The sequence below is a fragment of the Gossypium raimondii genome, chromosome 5, assembly GCF_025698545.1.
Source record: "Gossypium raimondii isolate GPD5lz chromosome 5, ASM2569854v1, whole genome shotgun sequence".
In the NCBI taxonomy this organism is placed as follows: domain Eukaryota; kingdom Viridiplantae; phylum Streptophyta; class Magnoliopsida; order Malvales; family Malvaceae; genus Gossypium; species Gossypium raimondii.
The window spans coordinates 14082433-14102174 of record NC_068569.1 but is presented as its reverse complement, the minus strand read 5'-3'; the positions used below and the strand labels follow the sequence as shown (position 1 = coordinate 14102174).

The following is a 19742-nucleotide window of genomic DNA, read 5'->3' as shown; positions in this document are numbered from 1 at the left end:
CCATCCTTGTTAATTAAGGGCATTCATACGTGGTATACTTGCAAAGACTACGAGACAAAACATAAATGACAGAGTGGAGAGATTGTGGTTTAAGGGGGGTGGAAATATGTATGTGCCATGGTAATAGGGGTCACCGCCCCGAGAATTGAGACAGTTGTCCCCTTCTTTTCTTTCTTTTGAGTGTGATTGACACCACTTTTCTTGATTTAATCGTCTTAATGCAAGGGGCCATACGGTACAAATATTTTCAAACCAAAAAACAAAAAAGATATTCTGCTCCCTTTTCTTGACTAAACTAAACTTTGTTGAACCAGAAATTTGAATTTTGACTTATTCCCTCTCTCTAAATATTCCAACGCATTCAATTTGGACCTAAATCAGGATTATTTTTATTTTAGATTCCTTAGCGATGAAGAAGAGGGAGATGACGGCATGGCAAGGGTTGATGATTACTACTACATTTGTGGAAAGAATAAATGGCTTCAGGGAACAACAACAACAATGAAAAAGGGGGGATGAGAGGTGAGTGGGGCCCACTTCACATTAATAATAAAAATATTATTCGCTTTAATCGAAGCCTTGCTTTTGCCGACCTCGTTTATTGCCCACACCTTCAGCCTATCCCCTCTTGCCCTTCATTTTCAGTCACTGCTCAGTTCACCCTCCACTCTCCCATGGTGATGCATGATATGCATGCATGCATGCCCACTGTTTTTTTACCCCTATCCCCTCTTGGCAACCGACGGCGTTAGATTGAATTGAAATGAAGAGATGATGAGATTATTGTAAGTTAAAATAATAGATTGATTAAAAAGTAGATAACAACAACATTGCTACCTAATCTGCATCACCCACTATAAATAAATACAGTAAACACGTTGGGTTGACAATTGCAGGGCATCTTCACCACATACAGAAAAACACACTAATTACATTAATACAGTGATAAAATCCAACCACATCGATTGCCATTTCTTAACAGAACTTAATTCCGACATATCCATGCAAGAATTCAGGGCATTGTAAGGACAAGCAGAGCGGAGCAGAGACAGCATATCAATGTCTTATCCCTCGTTTCCACCAAATCTAAAATCAAATTATGGCAAATGTATTCAACTGATAGCTTAAGCTTGGCAATGGTGGGCAACAAGAAAATCTTTTTATATCAAAAGGTTGCTTCAAGAAACAACAAAAACATGGTTGATTCAAGATCAAACTACCCATTTTTACATTGTAAAAGGGTATAATATACAAAAAAGAAGGAAAATTAATTAAAAATAGAAGAAATTTCATTGTTCTTTCTCTAATACAGAGAAAATCGGCTGGAGTTAAAACCCACCTATTTTCTTGGGGTTCTCGTCTAAATTCACTGCCCCCAAACATTCCAAATCCTCTCTCCGATGAAGTTCACGAACCTCCTCACCGGACCCTTGTCTGTCCCTTCTTCTTCACCGTCATCCCCACAAACTTCAGCACCACAACTTTTGCTACTGCTACTGGCTTCCGCCGATTTCGAGTCACATGATTCGTCCTTCCCTAAGCTCAAATCGGTTCGTTTCGAACCACCAGACCCATCAGCTCCACCGCTCTTCTTTTTCCTGTCTTTCTTGCTCTTTGTCTTCTTGCTTTGAGCTAACCCATCTTCAAAAGCATCTATAATCTCATGTATCAGCTGCCGGTTGGACGATGAGTCCCACCTGACCCAGTAGCTCATATAGCACCTGAAACAATCACAGGTAAAAAGAGGTGGATGGTCATGATCGCTGCCGCTGCTGAAGCTGATGCTTCTTTTAGTCGGGTGTTTCTGGGTGTTTTTCCGGTGGGATGAGAAGTTGCTGAAATCGTTGTTAGCACAAGAGATGAGATAGGCCAAGACTTCCCTGTCTTCCGGGGAAAGAGCAGCCACGAGGGTCAAGATGGTGGCCGGAAGGAAAGACAGATGATCGGTTGTGCTCAGAGGTGATGGATGAACCGTGCCTCTGCGGTAGAGCTTCTTCATGGTCAACTTTGATGATCAGTCAGCGACAGAGAGAGAAAAAAAAGTTTGAGACTTTTGAGTATAAAGGGTTAATGAGGTTTTTATAGTATTATTCTACGAAGGGCAGAGAAGAGAATAACAAGTAATAACATAAGAGCGGATGACGCAGTTTAGGTCTTAAGAGAAACCTAGCCTGGGGAAGTGTGCATTCAAGTGGGACACGGGACTTTAAATGGTGAAGGGTCCAATCATCAGAGCGAGTGAATTATATTTCTGATTACTCAATCCATGTCGTTTCGAGTTGCAGTTGGTGCACTGATGCGATCGATATACCCATTTGTCCCAGTCTATCTCACTTCACTGTCCCACTTTATACGTTACTATAATCAAATATAGGTTGGTAGAACCAATAGAAATGGTGGTGGTTAGGCTCTACCTCATCTTACCCCAACCATGGAGGGGACCCTAACCACAAGCCACTTCGGTCATCCAATTCATCAATCACCCTCACCCTCACCAGCAAAGTTCGCTTTCCTGGAATTAGGACAGAAAATTCCGAGTACCGTATGTGTTTCCATAGTGAAGCTTAGCCACTAGATTATAGTTTCCTTGGTGTTTTGTAATCAGGCTCTTTCACATACATAGTGAACAGAGAATTCCCAGGTGACAGCAGGGGTATGTAGAATCAGTTCGTCACAAGAACTTCGATCGTCTTCCTTCCTGTCTAAATCAAATTTATGCAAAAGTAGGTAGGTAGTGATTTTGCTATGCAAGTGAAGCCTTTTAGATTAGATCATACACCCTTCTCCATACTCCAAGTATAGAAACTTATGTTTTAAATAAAGCAACAATACAGAAGTTGATTCCAACTTATAATAATCCAAACATGAAAAATATCCTCATATGTCACCCACACCAATAATTGTAGTATTCAAGTGATTACCAATTCCACTAAAAACCAATGACAATAATTGGATATCGTTCTCAAGACAATCTACTGATCTATGAAGAACTTTGTAGACGTGTTTTAATCCATGATTCAAGGAACTGCAGCTCCTCGTTGCTTATTGAATGGCCAAGACCAGGATAAGCCTGTAGTATCATAGGAATTTCGGCACATCAGTAGCTACCATATGAAAAGCACCAGAAAATCAGACAAAATGTTCACAATACATACCTTAAATTCACAGGTTACTCCTGCTTGTTGAAGGAAAGGAGGCCCCGCTTGTCCAGCCTCAAAAAGTACTGTTCTGTCAGCCATTCCATGGGACCACAAAATAGGTGTCTGCAAAAGATTCGGGTCTCAAATCGATTTGTAAGCGTATGTCAAAATAATGACAAATTCCAGTTTGTTTAGGAAGAATTAATTGATCTCCAAAACAACCCTAGCAGATGACAAATCACTATTATCCATGAAAGCATAAAAGACAGTTAGTAATTGCATCTTCGTGAATTAGGATGCTAATGATAGTTTACAGACTAATACTCTCATAGATATTTGTTGGAAATATATTTCAGACAAGCAAATGTTATATTTGTCAGACATCATTTGCTTATCATCATTCGTTAAATGCAGTCCTCAAATAAGACGGGAAAAGGAATGGGAGTCAAGTATTAGTAAACTAGATAAATGCATTTAACGGAAATCACCTTCTTTGCATCTTCTGGGAACTTTTCTATCATTGAAGAATTGAAAGGAACCCATCCACTGAAGACTGCACCTCCACCAAGCTTTTTTGGGTACAACAAAACACTAGCCAAGGTCAAGGCACCTGAAAGAACTTGTTACAATTTGTAAGATACCGCAAGCAATGCAATGAATTATGCTCTGATACTAGGAGAGATTTCCTACCTCCTTGACTAAATCCACACACAAATACGTTATTAGGATCCGTCCCAGCAGCTACTTCTTTGTCTATCATCGCATGCACATTCTGAACTGCTTTAAGGACATCACTTTCAGCTTTTGGAGAATCCTATACAAATAAGCAACACCAAACATCAATTGAATCACCAGCACCATAAGCAGAGCATTCAAATCATCATGATGGGAAATATAGAATTGGTTTTAAGACCATGTGAACCTTTCAAGAGTAACAGCAAAGTAAAGATAAACAGTTGCAAGACATTGACAACAGGTCTCATGCAAAATATCTTTCACCTTACACCATAGCACAACAGGTCCCAAATCCTTTTTAAAGAAGTTTATGAAAATTGAAACGAAAATCCTTAGTCTTTGCTTGGCAAGATGGAAAATTGGAAGTGTAGAAAAGTAAAACCATAGCAAATATATGTATTTTTTTTCTTTCCATCGAGGTGACTGGTAGAAAATAAGAGAGATCATCATTTTCCATCCTCATGCATGAAAACAAATCATTGGAATGATAGGAAGACAATGAGAGAGGAATGTATGTTAATTCAAAATTATGCATTTTTCAAAAGCTTCATTTTCTTTTCTCTCATTTTTGAACTGTACCAATCAATGAAACGAAATAAAATTACTTTTTCTTTCAATTTTTTCATCTTTCCTACCAAGCACACTAATGTGGAAAAAATACTTTCTTTCTACCCCTTCAATTTTTCTTCTTTTCAATTTTCTTCAATTTTTCATCTTTTCATTTTTCTTTCCATTTTACAAAGCAAAGACTTAGTTTCAAAAAAACAAGTTGACCGCAAAATCTAGGTAATCATACTTGAGGAAACTTTGAATGTTGTGCTTGAATAATTTTAAAGCCAAAGTCAAAAGCATATGCAAAGTTCCATCAATGATATTTTTGCACATAAAAAGGAATTCAGTCAGCTGATAACGATAAAAAAGTTAACAAGGGTGGCATTTTCATTTTTGTGATCCATTGCACATGCAGATTGTTGATGTAACAGAAAGCCCACAATTCAAGATGACTTAGTCTATCTAAGAAAGCATGCATAAGCATTAAAGTTAAGAAAGACAACCAATGGTAGAACAATAAAGACAACCAATAATAGGAAGTATATACCACCAAAACTCGGTTTCACTTAGGTTTGGATAAGAAACAAAAAGGCAGAAAAAACCACTACATATAAGTATTAATAATGAAGCCTACATGAATTTGTTTTCAAGAATACGAATGACACTACCTAAATGAAATCTGAAAGAGAAATGTCCCTGCAGTATGTCAAATTAGTGTAAATGAAACGGAAGGAGAACAAGCATTACTTACAGCTGTAACAGGAATCTCCTGAATGTCGAACCAAGAGGGCATTCGCATTCCATCTGCAAATAAAAAAATGCATCAGAAAGAACAATTGCGCTATCGTTATGGATGATAATCAGCTGTCTTGAACAGCATCATCATTTTTAAGAATGAATCTAGAGTTGACTCATCAGTTAAATCGTCTGAGATACGAAACTTTTAAGAGAATATAGCAATTTGTCACAGTAGTAAACCTTAATTCATGAGCCATCAAGGTATATATAGGTTTAAAATACCCCAATATATCAAAATCAAGGATGTTGACATTCATGCCCATGTCAGCTGCTAAATTTCCAGGCAGCTCCATAAAAAAGGGTTCCTAAGAATATTTACCACGGCAATACTAAAGGATCATGAAAGTCTATGCAAAAATTCAACTATACTCTTGCTATGAATACTTTCCATAGTAAAGTCTCTGCAAATAAGAGACGGGTTCCAAACATGAAGTGATCATTGTCGATCATTCCTAAACATTTTCCCCCAAACAAATTTCCCAATGTATTAACTGACTGTAAATTACACTGAAACTCTAATTAAGCTAGAAAAAATCAGACCCATACACATCAATTCATTCAAAACACAAAAACAGAAGTCAATAGGCAGAACCAATTCGTCAAGAAAATGTATAAAAAAGAGGCTTACAATTGCAGGTGACGGGGTTTTCAGGGGCAGAAGGGAAAGACCATTTGGTGTTTCGGAACTCGGAAGACCTAAAGAGTGTCTTGATGGGTTCATTGGCTGGACCAGAGTCACCAAGCCCGTGAAGCCAAAGAACAAAGCTCCGGGCAGCCATGGAATCAGACTTCGGGGAAGATGATAGGTGGCGCGGTTGGAGGAATAGTATGAAAATGATGGTGCTACCCAGGATCACAGCAAGAAGAGCTATGGGGTTGGTTAACAATATAGAATGCATGTCTTTGGTCCTCCACGCTGACCCTTTAGTCCTACAATACATTGATCTTGTTTTCCGATAATTTCCCAGAATTCAGTTGGTAGAAAAAGCCCAATGTACCTAGCAGCAATTACTTTACCTGTCATCTCCATTGGGTATAGCCCAGTTTATGTTCTTTGATATAAATGGGCCTTATTTATAATCTGTACTTAGTGGATTCAATATGGTTGTTCTTCGTTTCTTAACATCAAAACCATTGTCTTCTTTCTTAATGGATTTTGGTTGCCGTTTCTTGGGCCAACTTATAGAACAGTTAACTACACTTTGCTCCTCCAACTTGGTGCTCAAGCTCAGAGTTATTTTACTACTAATTTCAATTCAATAAATAGAAAGCTAAGCAAACCAAAATAATCTGTTTTTTGCTTGTGGTGGTGGGGTCTTCAGAGTGTCTATGCCTTTAGTGCCCTTATTTGCCTCTAATTGTCTTGTTGTGCAGGATCCATCGGATTGGTGGGAAAATCAGCCAAAATCCCACCAATGGTCTCCCATCAAGTGGAACTGCCTCATTTGGCAACACTCTTGTACCATCAACTTTAACCTTTCTAGAAAGTAAATCAATAATCCTCTGTTACTTTTGGCCAGCTTTGCCAAAAATCATACTACAAGACAACAATGCTAATACAAAATATATACTTAGACACATGCATGCATCCTCCGATAGAACCACCTAATAACATACGCCAGCAGGGTACAATCAAATATGGGTTTTCTTCCTTTGCCAAAAAGAATCAATGAATTTATATACATATTAATCCCCCCAACCTAATTCCACTAAAATTAAAGGCTTTTTTGCCCATTACTTACGATTTGGTAATGACGATATTATATATATATATTCTGTTTTGTTGCACTCTCCAAGTGTCACGATCTTTTAACTTTTGGACTCTATTCCTGCAGTGTGTGCCAATATGGGAATAAATCCAAAAGGAAGCTAATAATTAGAAATAAAAAGAGTGGTCCTCTATGGTCCTAAATAAGAGTACAGGTCAAATGGTAAGAGTAGCAAGAGATTTAATGAATTCATATGGGGCACAAACTCCTTTTAAAAATAATATTTGCTTAGGTTTTCGGGTGAGTTTGAAATGCACCTATGTTGTATACTAAATTTCGTTACCCCAAGGGATAAGATTGAAATCAACCATATGCATTAAAATAATAGGAATAGATGGTGAGCATTAAAACCCTATAAACAAGGCATATGACATTAGAGAATGACAAACCAAGGAGACAGCTTGGAAGGAAGGAATAGAAACTGTAGAATGTACCTTTGCCTGTCTGTCATTGTTGGTTGTGAAGCTTTCAAGTAGTAAGACATGACTGTGGGAGTATGTGCAATTTTAGTTGCACTACTCGTGAGAAAAAGAAAAAGAGTGAAGCCCAAGCTGTCGTGCTAGGAGCCTAATGTATATAGTATAATAATATAAGCCCCTTGGCCCTTTCCTCCCATGTCCTTGCCAACAACAATGGAGCTTCTCGAGGCTAACTAGATAATTTTTTTTTATAAATATAAAATTGTTAAATTTTTTTGATAAATGAATAAAGAATATAATACTATCAATTTTGCTTAAAAAGCAAAAGATTATTAAACTCTAATTATACTCTCAATCTTTTTAGTTCATATAGTTGATTGAATCTTCATTTAATTGTTATTAATATTGTTGCCAATAAAAGTGAGTTATCGTAGTTTAATATCAAATTGATAACTTTTGTTAAGTTATATTACGTGACATTTTAAAATAATAATTTTGATTGCTTTGACAATTTAAAATTGTGTGAAATCTTATCATGAGAATGTATAAAGCCCGGTCTGATATGAAATGAATTTATAATCATGAATTCAACTCGATCATCAGATTATATATTATAAGTTCGTAACCCCAGCTCATTCTTATTTTGGGTGGAACAGGTCTATTAATTCTTTGATTCCAATTAGTAAAGAGAACTTTGAGCTAAGAAATAGATTGTAGAAGCTAAAGTAAAAGAGAAAGAGATATCTTGAATAATTGTAATAGTCGGGTCCATTGATATTCTTTGTATAATAAGTGCTATTACACATACAATCATACTAAATTCTATAGAATTATTTGGTCTTAAAAGGAATCTTCTATAAATTTGTACATGTAGGGTTATTGGTTTCGTCCGTCATTAATGATTTTATTTTTAGAACGCATGTAAAGAATTCTATTAAAATAATGTTAAAAACCTTAAAAGATTAGATTTTACAAATTTAAATCCAATGTTATTATTTGCCTATTTACTCCTCCACAAAAGTAATATTGATGAGTAACTTTTTATTCTAAAATTGAAATGGGCAAAGCAGGAAGAGAAATAAAGGTTGTAGGTTCATTTCATCTCCCCGATTGATTTTAAGAAGAAAAGAAAAGGTAATTAAGTCATTATAGATTCAAAATTCAAACAGTGGTCCCCATATCTGGTAAAATCTGGAAATCAGTTTTTCTTCATTTCTCCCCAATCAAAAAGATAAAAATAAACAAATAAGACACCAAAGAATAATGCAGTTTGAGTCAGTCATTAATAATTCTTATGTCATCTACTACGTGAAAGAAAAAGAGAGAGTTCATTTTGGGGTTTACAAGTAGGTATGATGAAAGCACGTGTCTGCTTCTGTGAACATTTTCATGGCTGCCTTTTGGAACCATGAACGATCCTTATTAATGGCGGTTTTGGCATTTTCAATATCTCCCCATATTCCGAATTTTGGATTTTAGTCTTCTCCAGGCAGACTCCAGAGGAATCAACCAAGATTAGCCTAAAAGCCTGGAAAATGACTCTTCGTTTTGTTTTCACTCTTTCGTCATTTTACTTTTTTTTTTTTAATGAACAATTGGCGATGGACCATCCATCTTCTTCTTCCTTGTCTGTATTATACCTCAACAGATTCCACAAATCGCAAAAAAGTCAAAACGAATTTAGTTTACAACGTTTTATCGATTTACTTTTGCTAAATTCTGCTGTTCAATATTCAAACGTCTGGGATGTGGTGAGAATTTAGTTTCCCCAAATACTTTACTGCAATGGGGGTTTTATTTCGACTTATCTGGTGTTGGGCCACGTTCAGGGTTGCTTTTAGCCAGCCATGTCTGAGACTCAAAGCTGCGCCTACCCGGTGAACTGTATACTCTGACTCACTGGAGATTCACACACACACAAGTCCTTTCAAAATCTTAACACCATTATTAATCATAGCTTACACAGATCTGCAGCCTTGCCTTGCGCAATCCCCATCTTGTCTTCTTGTCCTATTCCTATAAATTTTCTTTTTTTATTACAAAAATTAGTCCGAGCCGGTAACACTAAAAATAAAGGTAACCTATAGGTGACCAAATTATGTCCACATTACTATTTTAGGTATTAATATTTAAATTTATTTTTATTTTAATAGTTCACCGTTAAATTTTTATTAATTTAATCATAATTTTAAATAATTCAATAAATGTAATCATCAAACTTCCTAACTAAAACATTTAACTTTTAAAACAAAGACATTTCATATCTATTAATTATTCTATTTATAGTTAAATTTATCTAATTTGGTACATAATCCTTTTAAAATTAAATGTCAAGTGCGTTATTCTTTTCTCTTTGCTAAAAATATTATATTTTCATTTAAATAATACATATTCTGCGGGATATTTTGACAGATATCCCTAAAGGCTACAATCACTTACAAATCTCTTTTTCTGTGTGTGCAAATTTCATTATATTTATTTTGTATGCTTGAATTTGAATTTTTAAGCATGTAATTTTGATATATTGTTTTCAATCAACATTTTGCTATTTCCTATTTTATATAACTAATAAATATAGTTGGTACTATGCTTTAATAAAATGTTTGTTTGTTGAACCTAGAAATCAAAATTTAAAAGCTTGATAATATTGAACTTTTCTTTTAATTTATTTGTTTATGAGTTTTGAAGCTTTGGTAAAACGACCCATAAAGCGTACTGTAATTTTTGACTTTGTTTATCTATTTTCGTCTGCATATTTTATCATATGTTAGGAAGTAAAATGTTCAAATTTTGTATTTTTGTTTTGAGAATATTGCTTTATTTTGCACTACTTGGTTCCATTACTATTGGTTTTTTAAATCGTAGTTAATTCTTGAAATTAGAAATTAAGTCCAGAGTTAAAAAATATGATTTTACAAAACCTAATTGTTCAATCAACAATTATATAAAATTTATGAATATTTAATTTTTCATAAAAAAATGAAAGAATTAATTGAGTTTCCTTTTTTACATTGATAATGATTTTTTATATTTTATAAATTGATTAAGAGCTTATCTTGTGTTTTATTTTTTAATTATTTACGGAAAAGTAAAACATTTAATAGATGTGTAATGCATCTGTTGTAAAAGCTAAAATTTTTAAAGTGAGTTACCAAAATAGAAATATAGACATAATTAGGTGACCATTTATAGAGTTTACCCTATAAATAATCTTACAATGTATATTTATGTTGTCGCTCTTAATTGGAAAGAAATTATCATAATTTCAACCAACAATTTATTGATTATAAATGCATTGTTGGTCGTAATGGCAATTTAAAATTTATGTTGGTGAGCAATAGGTCAATATCGAAGAATTCGTCTTTTCTTTTTGGTGTGTGAAATCCATGTTAGTCCAATACCAAATTGGTACTGGATACTATTATCATCTTAAATAGGTCCAATTTTAAGTTCCTTGACTAAAATTTTGCTACTTTTTTTTTTTATTTTTATAATTTGGTGGATTGATAAGAATATAATTGTCAATGCAGGAGAATGTGGGTTCGAGTGCATTGAAGCGTATTATCTTCCTATTTATAAGTTGGAAAAGCATTTTGTACCAAATATATATATGATTAAAACTTATAATAACTTATAATGAGATTGTTTAACAAAAACTTTTTAACTAAAACTAATTGATATATAAAATTATAAAATTGCTATTTTAAATTAAATTTTTATAATTAGAAATAGAATTAAAATATTGAGCTTAATTGATAATTTAAGAACTTATATTTGCTATAAATATCTTCAATAGAGTAATTGAGATATATTTGTGTACATATAATTTATTAATAAACTATAAATATACATAATTTAAAAATATTAATAAACCCAAAACTATAAATCAATACACCTTTAGACTTTAGTGCACCAATAAAATACTGGTTACTTACCTCGGGAAATCCAAATAGATGAAGTTGCAGGAATCCTTTGACGATGTAAACCTAAAATAACTCAAAAAGGATTGTTGATGAAGTAAATATATAAAGAAACTGCCCTTCATTCATCACTAATTTATGTCATTTGGCAAAAAATGGAAAAAAGGAAATACCATTTTCAAAAATATTGTGTAGGATCAACCATCATTTAAATCCATGAAATAAAAGCACATAAAAACAGCACGTCACACTCTTGATACGTCAAAATTAAACATTTAAGAACCCATAACGCTTTTTAAATTAAGCTCTTTCTTTTTTGTGTACAGCAGTGGACCATTCGATGCTAACAATGGATCATATGTAAATGCGCAAACTAATCAATTTGATGCACATTTCTCATTTGTCATTGCAAAGCACCAGGCATTGCACCTTTTTGGTAGGGTGCGGCTCTGCTGTCCCTAGGCCCGAGCCACTAACTCGTTTCAAGCTACCCAATTTTACTGGTGCACACTTGATACATGGAAACCATACCAATGACAATCGCAAATGTCAGGTGAATATTATGCACAACTCTGAAAATAAATATAAATACCTTTAATCAATGAACTGAAAAGATAAAAAAAACCTGTTATTCCGATTAATTGCATCCATAAAGATTATGCCTTGTTATGCTAATGTTCTTAAAAATCATCAGAACTCAATGTGATGGCTTAATAATTAAAAATATTTATCGCCTCGAGTATGATCTGGATTAGAGTCGTGCTAGTTACGTTTGTTGTTTAGGCTTTGTCCTGTTATACTAAGAGTCGGACACATCACATCTGATTGATCTATCGATCATGTCAACTTTTAACAATAGAAAAGAATGAAATTATCAATAGAAAAAATCAATTTATTGTAACACCCCTATACTCGGTTTGACCCAAGGAACTTGGTTTATGGATATTACATTTGGTGTCAAATACTCACCTCAATACTTACCATATGCATTAAATAAAAAAATACAACAATTAATAACTAGTTTCAGATTATAGAAATACAAACAAGGAATTCTGAGCTATTCCACGTCAAATTTATCTTTCCCCTTTTTAGTTGAGGATTTCGGTACGACGTTAGCTATGGAATTAAAACAATTAAAATTCATCAATACAACAATATCATAGCAAATTATATAGAAAATGCTCTCTTCTTTGCAACTTTCCGGCAACCATGGGGACGGTGATCCTCATCCTGAATATGATCGTAATACTAAAAAAGTGAGATTCAAAGTTCATGCTGTTGATTAAGAAACTACTATGACCGGAGATCCAGAATCTCAATCGGTTTTGTTAAGGAAAGACAAACTTTTGGGGGGCAAATCTGGTGAATCTGCCTTGGATCGATCTACTCCTAATGTGGGATGTGAGAATGATTTTGAGTTACTCGAAGGAGATGTGAACACGACCCATATCGATGGTGTTCCGGCCATTACTTTTTCTGATCATATTAAGGAGATTCTATTTAGATAAATGGAGTTAACTGTTGTTGTTAAATTATTAGGGCGTAACATTGGTTACAATGCCCTGTATAATCGTATCATGTTTCTTTGGAAACCAGCTAACTCTATTCTATTAATGGACATTGATAATTGCTATTTTTTGCTCAAATTTCAGGATTTTGTAGATTATAACAGAGCTTTGATGCAGGGTCCTTGGGTTGTATATGGACAATACTTGACCGTCTAGCCATGGACTAGACATTTTAGTCATTCACAACCCTACCCCAGTATAGTTTTGGCCTGGATTCGTCTACCGAATCTACTGGGTTATCTCTACAAACGGAAAATAATTAAAGTCATTGGGGGCCTCATCAGAAAAGTGGTTAAACTTGACGTTCAGACCTGCAATCAGACCAGAGGTAGGTTTCCTCGTTTGGCTATTTATCTTAACCTCGAAAATTCGTTGATTTCTCAAGTGATTATTGATGGAGCCATTCAGAGAGTCGAATACGAAGCCCTTCCAACGGTATGCTTCACCTGTGGCACATACGGGCACGTTAAAGAAACATGCCCGTCAGTTACGATCGAACAGAACCTGGCGGGGCCTTGTGGTGAACCAGCGATCGAGATGGATACTCCTAATAAAGGTAGATCAAACGGCGAACCTTTTGTTTCCAAAAATGGTGACAAATAGTCAATTTTTGGGCCGTGGATGCTGGTAGAAAGAAAAACACCACAGAGGAAAAAGAAAGAGATTCCGGCAAAGACTAAGCCGAAACAAACGAAACAACAATAAGGATCTCGGTTTACGGTGCTGATGGGGAAGAAAGATTTAATCAGTGATGGAAAGTTTTCTGCTGGAGATTTTTTAGGGGAAAAAATAAATAGGAAGGAGGTTGATATTCTAAGGGATTCGGCGGTTAGGGCTACTACTAATGTTGGTTTTAGGTAATCTTTTAATGCAAGCCATAAGAGTGGTTTGGGTGTAGGCTTAGTTAATGGATCGGGTTCTAAGGAAAATTTAGGGAATGAGAGCTTATATTGAATGGGCAGATTATCTAAAGCTTCATTGGATAAGTTATTGGGCAAAAGGCTTGTGGGCATAGACGGCAATATTAATTTTAAGAATGGCTTAATGTCTATTTTACCAAATCAGATTCCTTCTAATAATGGTGAGTTAAATTCGGAACATGCAAGAGCATCATTTAATCTTATTAGGTTTGAAAGTATTCAAGGCAGGTTGGGTTCTAAATTTCAAACTAATCTCAACGCAGATGAGCTGGAAAAAATTAAAGCTCATTATAATCCTGTTTTTTACAAGTCTGAAGGTTTCATCATACCAATAGCCAATAATTCTCTCGATCCAGGTAATCATTCTTCTATTATTTTTAGTAAAAATACTCATAATCCTCAACAGGTTCTTATGGAATCGCGGTCAAAGGAGCTTTCAGAGTCAAATGAGCTTCCGGAGTCAAAGACCAGAAAAGTGGTGGAAGTCGAAGTATTCGTAAAAGCTCTTTTGCCTTATGAGGTAGAGGAAATCGATTTAAATATTCTAGAAATTTACGCATTCCTTTAGCTGAGTCTATAGAAGTCATGGAGGAACTTTTATCGAACCAAATCCTTGATAAAAATTTAAATATCGAAGTTGATGGTGTTGTTTCTAATCCAAAAGGAATCAGTGGCCTTGAAAACTAGGTTTGACTTTCTTCCTTTAATTTTACTTTATTTATGAATATAATTGTTTTTTCGTGGAATTGCTAGGGGTGTGCCAATGTTAAATTTCCTAGAATTTTTTGGGAATATAACATGGAATATAAGCCCGATATAGTTAGCCTTTATGAATTGAGGGTTAGTGGGGCCAAGGCAGACAAAATCATTGCTAAGCTAGGGTTTTAGTATTCGCATCGTGTTGAGGCGGTTGGATTCTCTGGGGTATTTGGATTGGTTGGAAAGATTCAGTTTGACTTGAGGTGGTTCGCAGTCACCCACAATTAATTTTGACTCGGATTTGGCAAATTCCTTCGGTGCATCCTATTTTTATCAATTTTGTCTACGGGAGCCCCAACAGGAAAATGCGTTAAGTGCTGTGAAACGATTTGAGGAACACTAAGCTAGTGGGTTAGATTCCTTGAATGGCTATTGGTGACTTCAACACAATATTTTCTTCTGCTAAGAAATCTGGATGTGTTTCTAAGGGCAGGAGATGTCTGTATTTTGGTGACTTTGTTGATTCTTCTAAGCTCCATGATTTAGGTTTCAATGGTCCACATTTTACTTAGCATGGGGGTACTTTGTTTGAGAGGTTAGATCGAGCTTTGGAAAATGAGGCGTGGATTCGTAATTTTCCAAATTGTATGGTCTCCCGTCTCTTGAAGATAAAGTTAGATTATCGCCCTCTGCTTTTTGGTGCTTAATCCGAATATTCCTCCTCCCCGGGAAAGACCTTTTTGGTTTTTAATTTGGTGGGTTGAACATCCAGATTTTGGCAAAATTTTAAAGCATAATTGGGAGTACTCTGGTAATATTTCGAATTCTCTTAGTAAACTCACTCTTCATCTCAATGAGTGAAATAAAATCATTTTTGGAAACACAACCACTCGTAAGAGAGACATTATCAAAAGAATTTCCAAACTCCAGGAGAGAAATGATTACTCTAGTTCTAATAGTTTTAATCAAGTTGAGTTGTCTATTCGTCAAGAACTTGAGAATGTCCTTTACTATGAAGAGCTCATTTGGAAACAAAAAGTGAGGTGCGACTGGTTGAAGTTAGGGGATCGAAATACTAATTTTTTCCACTCTCGTGCTTTACAAAGGAGTAAACAAAATCGCATTTTTGCTATTCGCAATTCTGATCGTAATTGGATTTACGATCCTGAGGTCATTGAAGGTGAAGCGAATGAATTTTTTCAAAGGCTCTATAGAGAAATTCCTGCACCTTTGGGTTTTCTACCTCCGACCGCTGCTCCCTAACTTGATTCTAGTGATATCAGTTTCTTGGGGAAACTGATTTCTAATGAAGAAATTAAGGAGGCCCTGTTCGCCATGGTTCCGCTTAAAGCTCCGAGGAGTGACGATTTTCACGCCATTTTCTTCAAAAAGTAGTGGGACTCGATTGGGGGAGCTGTATGTGACTGGATCCAAAAGGTGTTCGACGGTACTTCCATTGAGCCTGAGATAAATAATAGTTTAATTGTCCTAATTCTAAAAATTAACAATTGTGAAACTTTTGGTTAATTCAAACCAATTAGTCTCTGTTTAGTGCTTTATAAATTAACGATAAAGGTTATAGCTAACTGGTTTAAATATATTTTTCCTAAAATTATTGCGCAGGAACAAGCTCGTTTTATTGCAGGCAGGAATATCAATGAAAACATCATCATAGCTAAAGAGGTCATTCATTCTATGAGATGTCAGGAAAAGAGGAAATGGATGGCGATTAAAATTGACTTGGAGAAAGTATATGATAGAGTTAGCTGAGAGCTTATCGATGCTTCTCTACGTGCGGCAAGTATCCCTGAATATCTTGTTAATGTCATTATGACCTCTATTTTTAATTCTACTATGCAGGTTATGTAGAATGGAGTTCCTCTTTCAAAATTTAGACCTGTTAGAAGTATCTGCCAATGTTGTCCTCTTTTTCCTTATCTCTTTGTGCTTTGTATGGAGTAGCTAGGACACCTAATTCAGTCGGCTATTTTGGAAGGAAATTGGAATCCTATTTGTCTTTTTAGAGATGATCTCAGTATATCACATCTGTTTTTCGTCGATGATTTGGTTATCTTTAGTAGAGCATATTTAAGGCATTGCAAAATTTTGAAAGGTATTCTGGCTAGATTTTGCTTGTTATCCAGGCACAAAATTAATGCAAGAAAGACTAACACTTTTTCTCTTAAGGTGTGGATGAGTCTTTTGTGTACTCGATTAGTAGTTTTTTTGGTTCGAGAGTTCATAATCTTGGTCAATACCTTGGAGTTACCCTTCTTCACCAAAGGGTTACTATTAGTACCTTTCAGTTCGTGGTGGAAAAAGTTCTTGGTAAGCTTCAAAGTTGGGAAGCCAAAACGCTCTCTTTAACAAGACAAAGTACTCTAGCTCAATCTGTGCTTAAATCTATCCCTAGCTACTTCATACAGTCTATGATGATACCTAGGAAGACTCTGGATGAAATAGAAAGTTTAGTCAAGGAGTTTATATGGGGTTCATCTGAGGGGAAAAAGAAGATGACTTTGGTTGGTTGGGATTCGATTTGTCAACCAAAGATGTGTGGAGGTCTTGGTCTGAGGAATCTTCAGGATCAAAATATATCTTTTTTAATGAAGTTGGGTTTTAAATTGGTGTCTGACAATGAAGCTTTTTGGGTTTGTGTGCTTAGATCGAGACACCGTGTGCAAGATGAGTTACCTGTTTCTATCATTAGATATAGGAGCTCTTTCTTATAGAAGTCCCTCTAAAAAATTTGGGACTTATTTCATGAAAACTTACGTTGGTCGGTTGGAGATGGTCATAAAATTCAATGCTGGAAGGATAATTGGATTCCTAATATTAAGTCCATGGGAAATCTTATTTCTCCTGATGTTAATATAAATTATGAGTGTTTATTGCATGAGATGACTATTAAAGATGGTTCGTAGAATTTTGATCTTTTTAGAGTTGGGCTTTTGAATGATATTATCCAAGTTATTAAGGGTATTCCTCCTCCTCATGATTCGAAAGGTCCAGATAGAATTTCTTGGAGCCACACTTCGTCTGGTGCTTTTTCGTTTAAGTCAGCTTATACGAACCTCAAGAAAGGTGTTTGGAATCCGGTAGATGAAAAGTGGAAGAATGTATGGTAGTTTTTTGGTCCCCAAAAGGTTCGTATTTTTATTTGGATGATTTTACAAGGAAGAGTTCTTTGTAATGTTAAAAGAGTTAGAAGGGGTCTTTCGGATGATCCCTCCTGTTACATTTGTGGTTCTCATACAGAGGATATTTTACACATTCCATGTGATTGTCCGGCTGCTAAGGATGTTTGGTTCCAAGTTAACCCAGGTAAGTTTCTTGAAAATTTTTTCTCTCTTCCTTTTCAGGACTGGTTCTTTCTTAATTTGCAGGTGAATAGGTTGGTTCTCGAGGGAGGAGCTAGCTGGGCATGTCTTTATGGTCTTATTATTTGGTGCATTTGGAAAAATCAGAACTTATACATATTCCAAGGCAAACCTTGGAATCCAAATGAGATTTTTCAAAGATATTATATTTGGGCAATTCAGTTTTGTCTGTACCGCATAAGGCTCATAACGGATCCATTCAACTCCCTATGAAAGTGCATATATTTGAGGATTTGATTCTTCTCAACACTGATAGAGCAATGCAATTGGGATCTGGTCTTGCTGCTGTAAGGGAGTTGTTCATGATAAGGAAGGAAATTTGATCGTTGGATATCATCGCGTCCTGGGCAAATGTTCAGTTTTTGATGCGGAGCTCTAGGCATTCTTGACGGTCTTAAAATTATCCAACGCAGAGGACATGTTCATGTCACTATTGAGACTGATAGCTTGGAAGTTGTCAAAAGCATCCTCGGCAGCTCTTCTACTGAGTCCAACTCAGCTTTGATTAGGCGAATCTGTAATATTTTGTCTCAAGAAAATCATTGGATTCTGAGATATATTCCGATGGAGTATAATCAGGTTGCGGATTGCTTAGCTAAGCAAGCTTTGATGGAAAAACCTAACCTGTAGGTGTTCGGTGTTCCACCCGAAATTACTAATTCCTTTATTGATAGTCCATGGGCCGGACGGCCAGGCCCGGCCCGACCGCCCGCCCATGTGAGGGTTTGGGTAAAAATATAGGCCCGAAATATGAGCTTAGGCAAAATTTTAGGCCCGTTTAAAAAATGGGCCGGGCCACGGGCAAGAATTTTTTTGGCCCGGGCCCAGCCTGGCCCAAAAAATATTAAATATATATTTTTTTATTTTTAAAATATAATAGTTTTTTATTTTAAGTTTATTTACTTTCATTTCCCTAACTATTGTTACAAAATAATAATAATAAAACATCAAGTTTATTTTACTAATCAAATGTTAGATTTTGTTACAACAATTAATACAATTAATACAATTAATAATTTGATAAATTTACTAATCAAATGTTAGATTTTATTACAACAATTAATACAATTAATACAATTAATAATTTGATAAATTTACTAATCAAATGTTAGATTTTATTACAACAATTAATACAATTAACAATTAATAATTTGATAATTTTACTAATAATTAATTTTAATAACAATTAGTTTTAATTTTATTAAAAAATTATTTTAATTTTAATTAAAAACGGGCCGGGCCGGGCTCGGGCCCCATATTTTTTCTTCGGGCCGGGCCTGGGCAAAATCTCAGACCCATATTTCAAGCCGAGCCTGGGCCTAGTAAACGAGCCCGGCCCATGGACATGTCTAGTTTTTATGCTTAAGTTTATTTTGTAATTCATTAGTTTGTTATTTTCTTCACAAAAAAAAAATCATCAATACAACACAATTCAATTTTATATCGAATATTTCAATTTTTATTCAATATTTACTTAAATTCTATTTTAGTCCCTAAACCAATACATAATTTTTATTATTCACAATTAATTTTATATTTTCATACAATTTTCACTTTAAACGAAATTTAAATTCCTATTTTCACTCAAATTCCTAGATTTTGAATTTTTCACAGTTTAGTTTATACAACTCAAAATTTACAATTCATTCTACAATTTAATCATTTTTCATTTATAACTTAAAATCTATCAATTTAATTCCTAATACTAAAATTATTCAATTTTAACAACACTTAAAAACTCAATAATTGCGAAAATTTTGACATGGGTCGAGTAGTATTTAACATTGAAATTCCAAAAATATAAAAATTACAAAAAAACTAAATTAACTAACCAATTAAACT

At 34.9% G+C, this 19742-nt stretch overlaps 2 protein-coding genes across 2 annotated transcripts; both read right to left on the bottom strand.

The window, feature by feature from the left end:
• Positions 1 to 1137: 1137 nt before the first annotated feature.
• LOC105768704 (hypothetical protein) lies at positions 1138 to 2650 on the bottom strand. Its single transcript, XM_012588811.2, has one exon. The coding sequence runs from the start codon at positions 1997 to 1999 to the stop codon at positions 1367 to 1369; it is 633 nt and encodes a 210-aa protein (XP_012444265.1). The 5' UTR covers positions 2000 to 2650; the 3' UTR covers positions 1138 to 1366.
• A 138-nt stretch (positions 2651 to 2788) lies between these two features.
• Positions 2789 to 6181, bottom strand: LOC105768702 (probable carboxylesterase SOBER1-like). The gene is made up of 6 exons (XM_012588809.2): positions 5854 to 6181; positions 5179 to 5231; positions 3831 to 3954; positions 3629 to 3750; positions 3156 to 3263; positions 2789 to 3070 (listed from the first exon to the last, which is right to left on the bottom strand). Exons 1-6 carry the CDS (start codon positions 6164 to 6166, stop codon positions 2981 to 2983), a joined length of 810 nt encoding a protein of 269 aa, XP_012444263.1. The 5' UTR covers positions 6167 to 6181; the 3' UTR covers positions 2789 to 2980.
• Between the last annotated feature and the right edge of the window lie 13561 nt (positions 6182 to 19742).

What these genes read in the sequence shown, in the direction of transcription:
- LOC105768704 (XM_012588811.2), bottom strand. Translation starts at nt 1,999, where the DNA reads ATGAAGAAGCTCTACCGCAGAGGCACGGTTCATCCATCACCTCTGAGC.
- LOC105768702 (XM_012588809.2), bottom strand. Translation starts at nt 6,166, where the DNA reads ATGTATTGTAGGACTAAAGGGTCAGCGTGGAGGACCAAAGACATGCAT. An exon ending in AGGAGATTCCTGTTACAGCT is followed by an intron (nt 3,955 to 5,178) that starts GTAAGTAATGCT and finishes TTATTTGTATAG; the next exon opens with GATTCTCCAAAAGCTGAAAG. An exon ending in GAGTAACCTGTGAATTTAAG is followed by an intron (nt 3,071 to 3,155) that starts GTATGTATTGTG and finishes ATGATACTACAG; the next exon opens with GCTTATCCTGGTCTTGGCCA.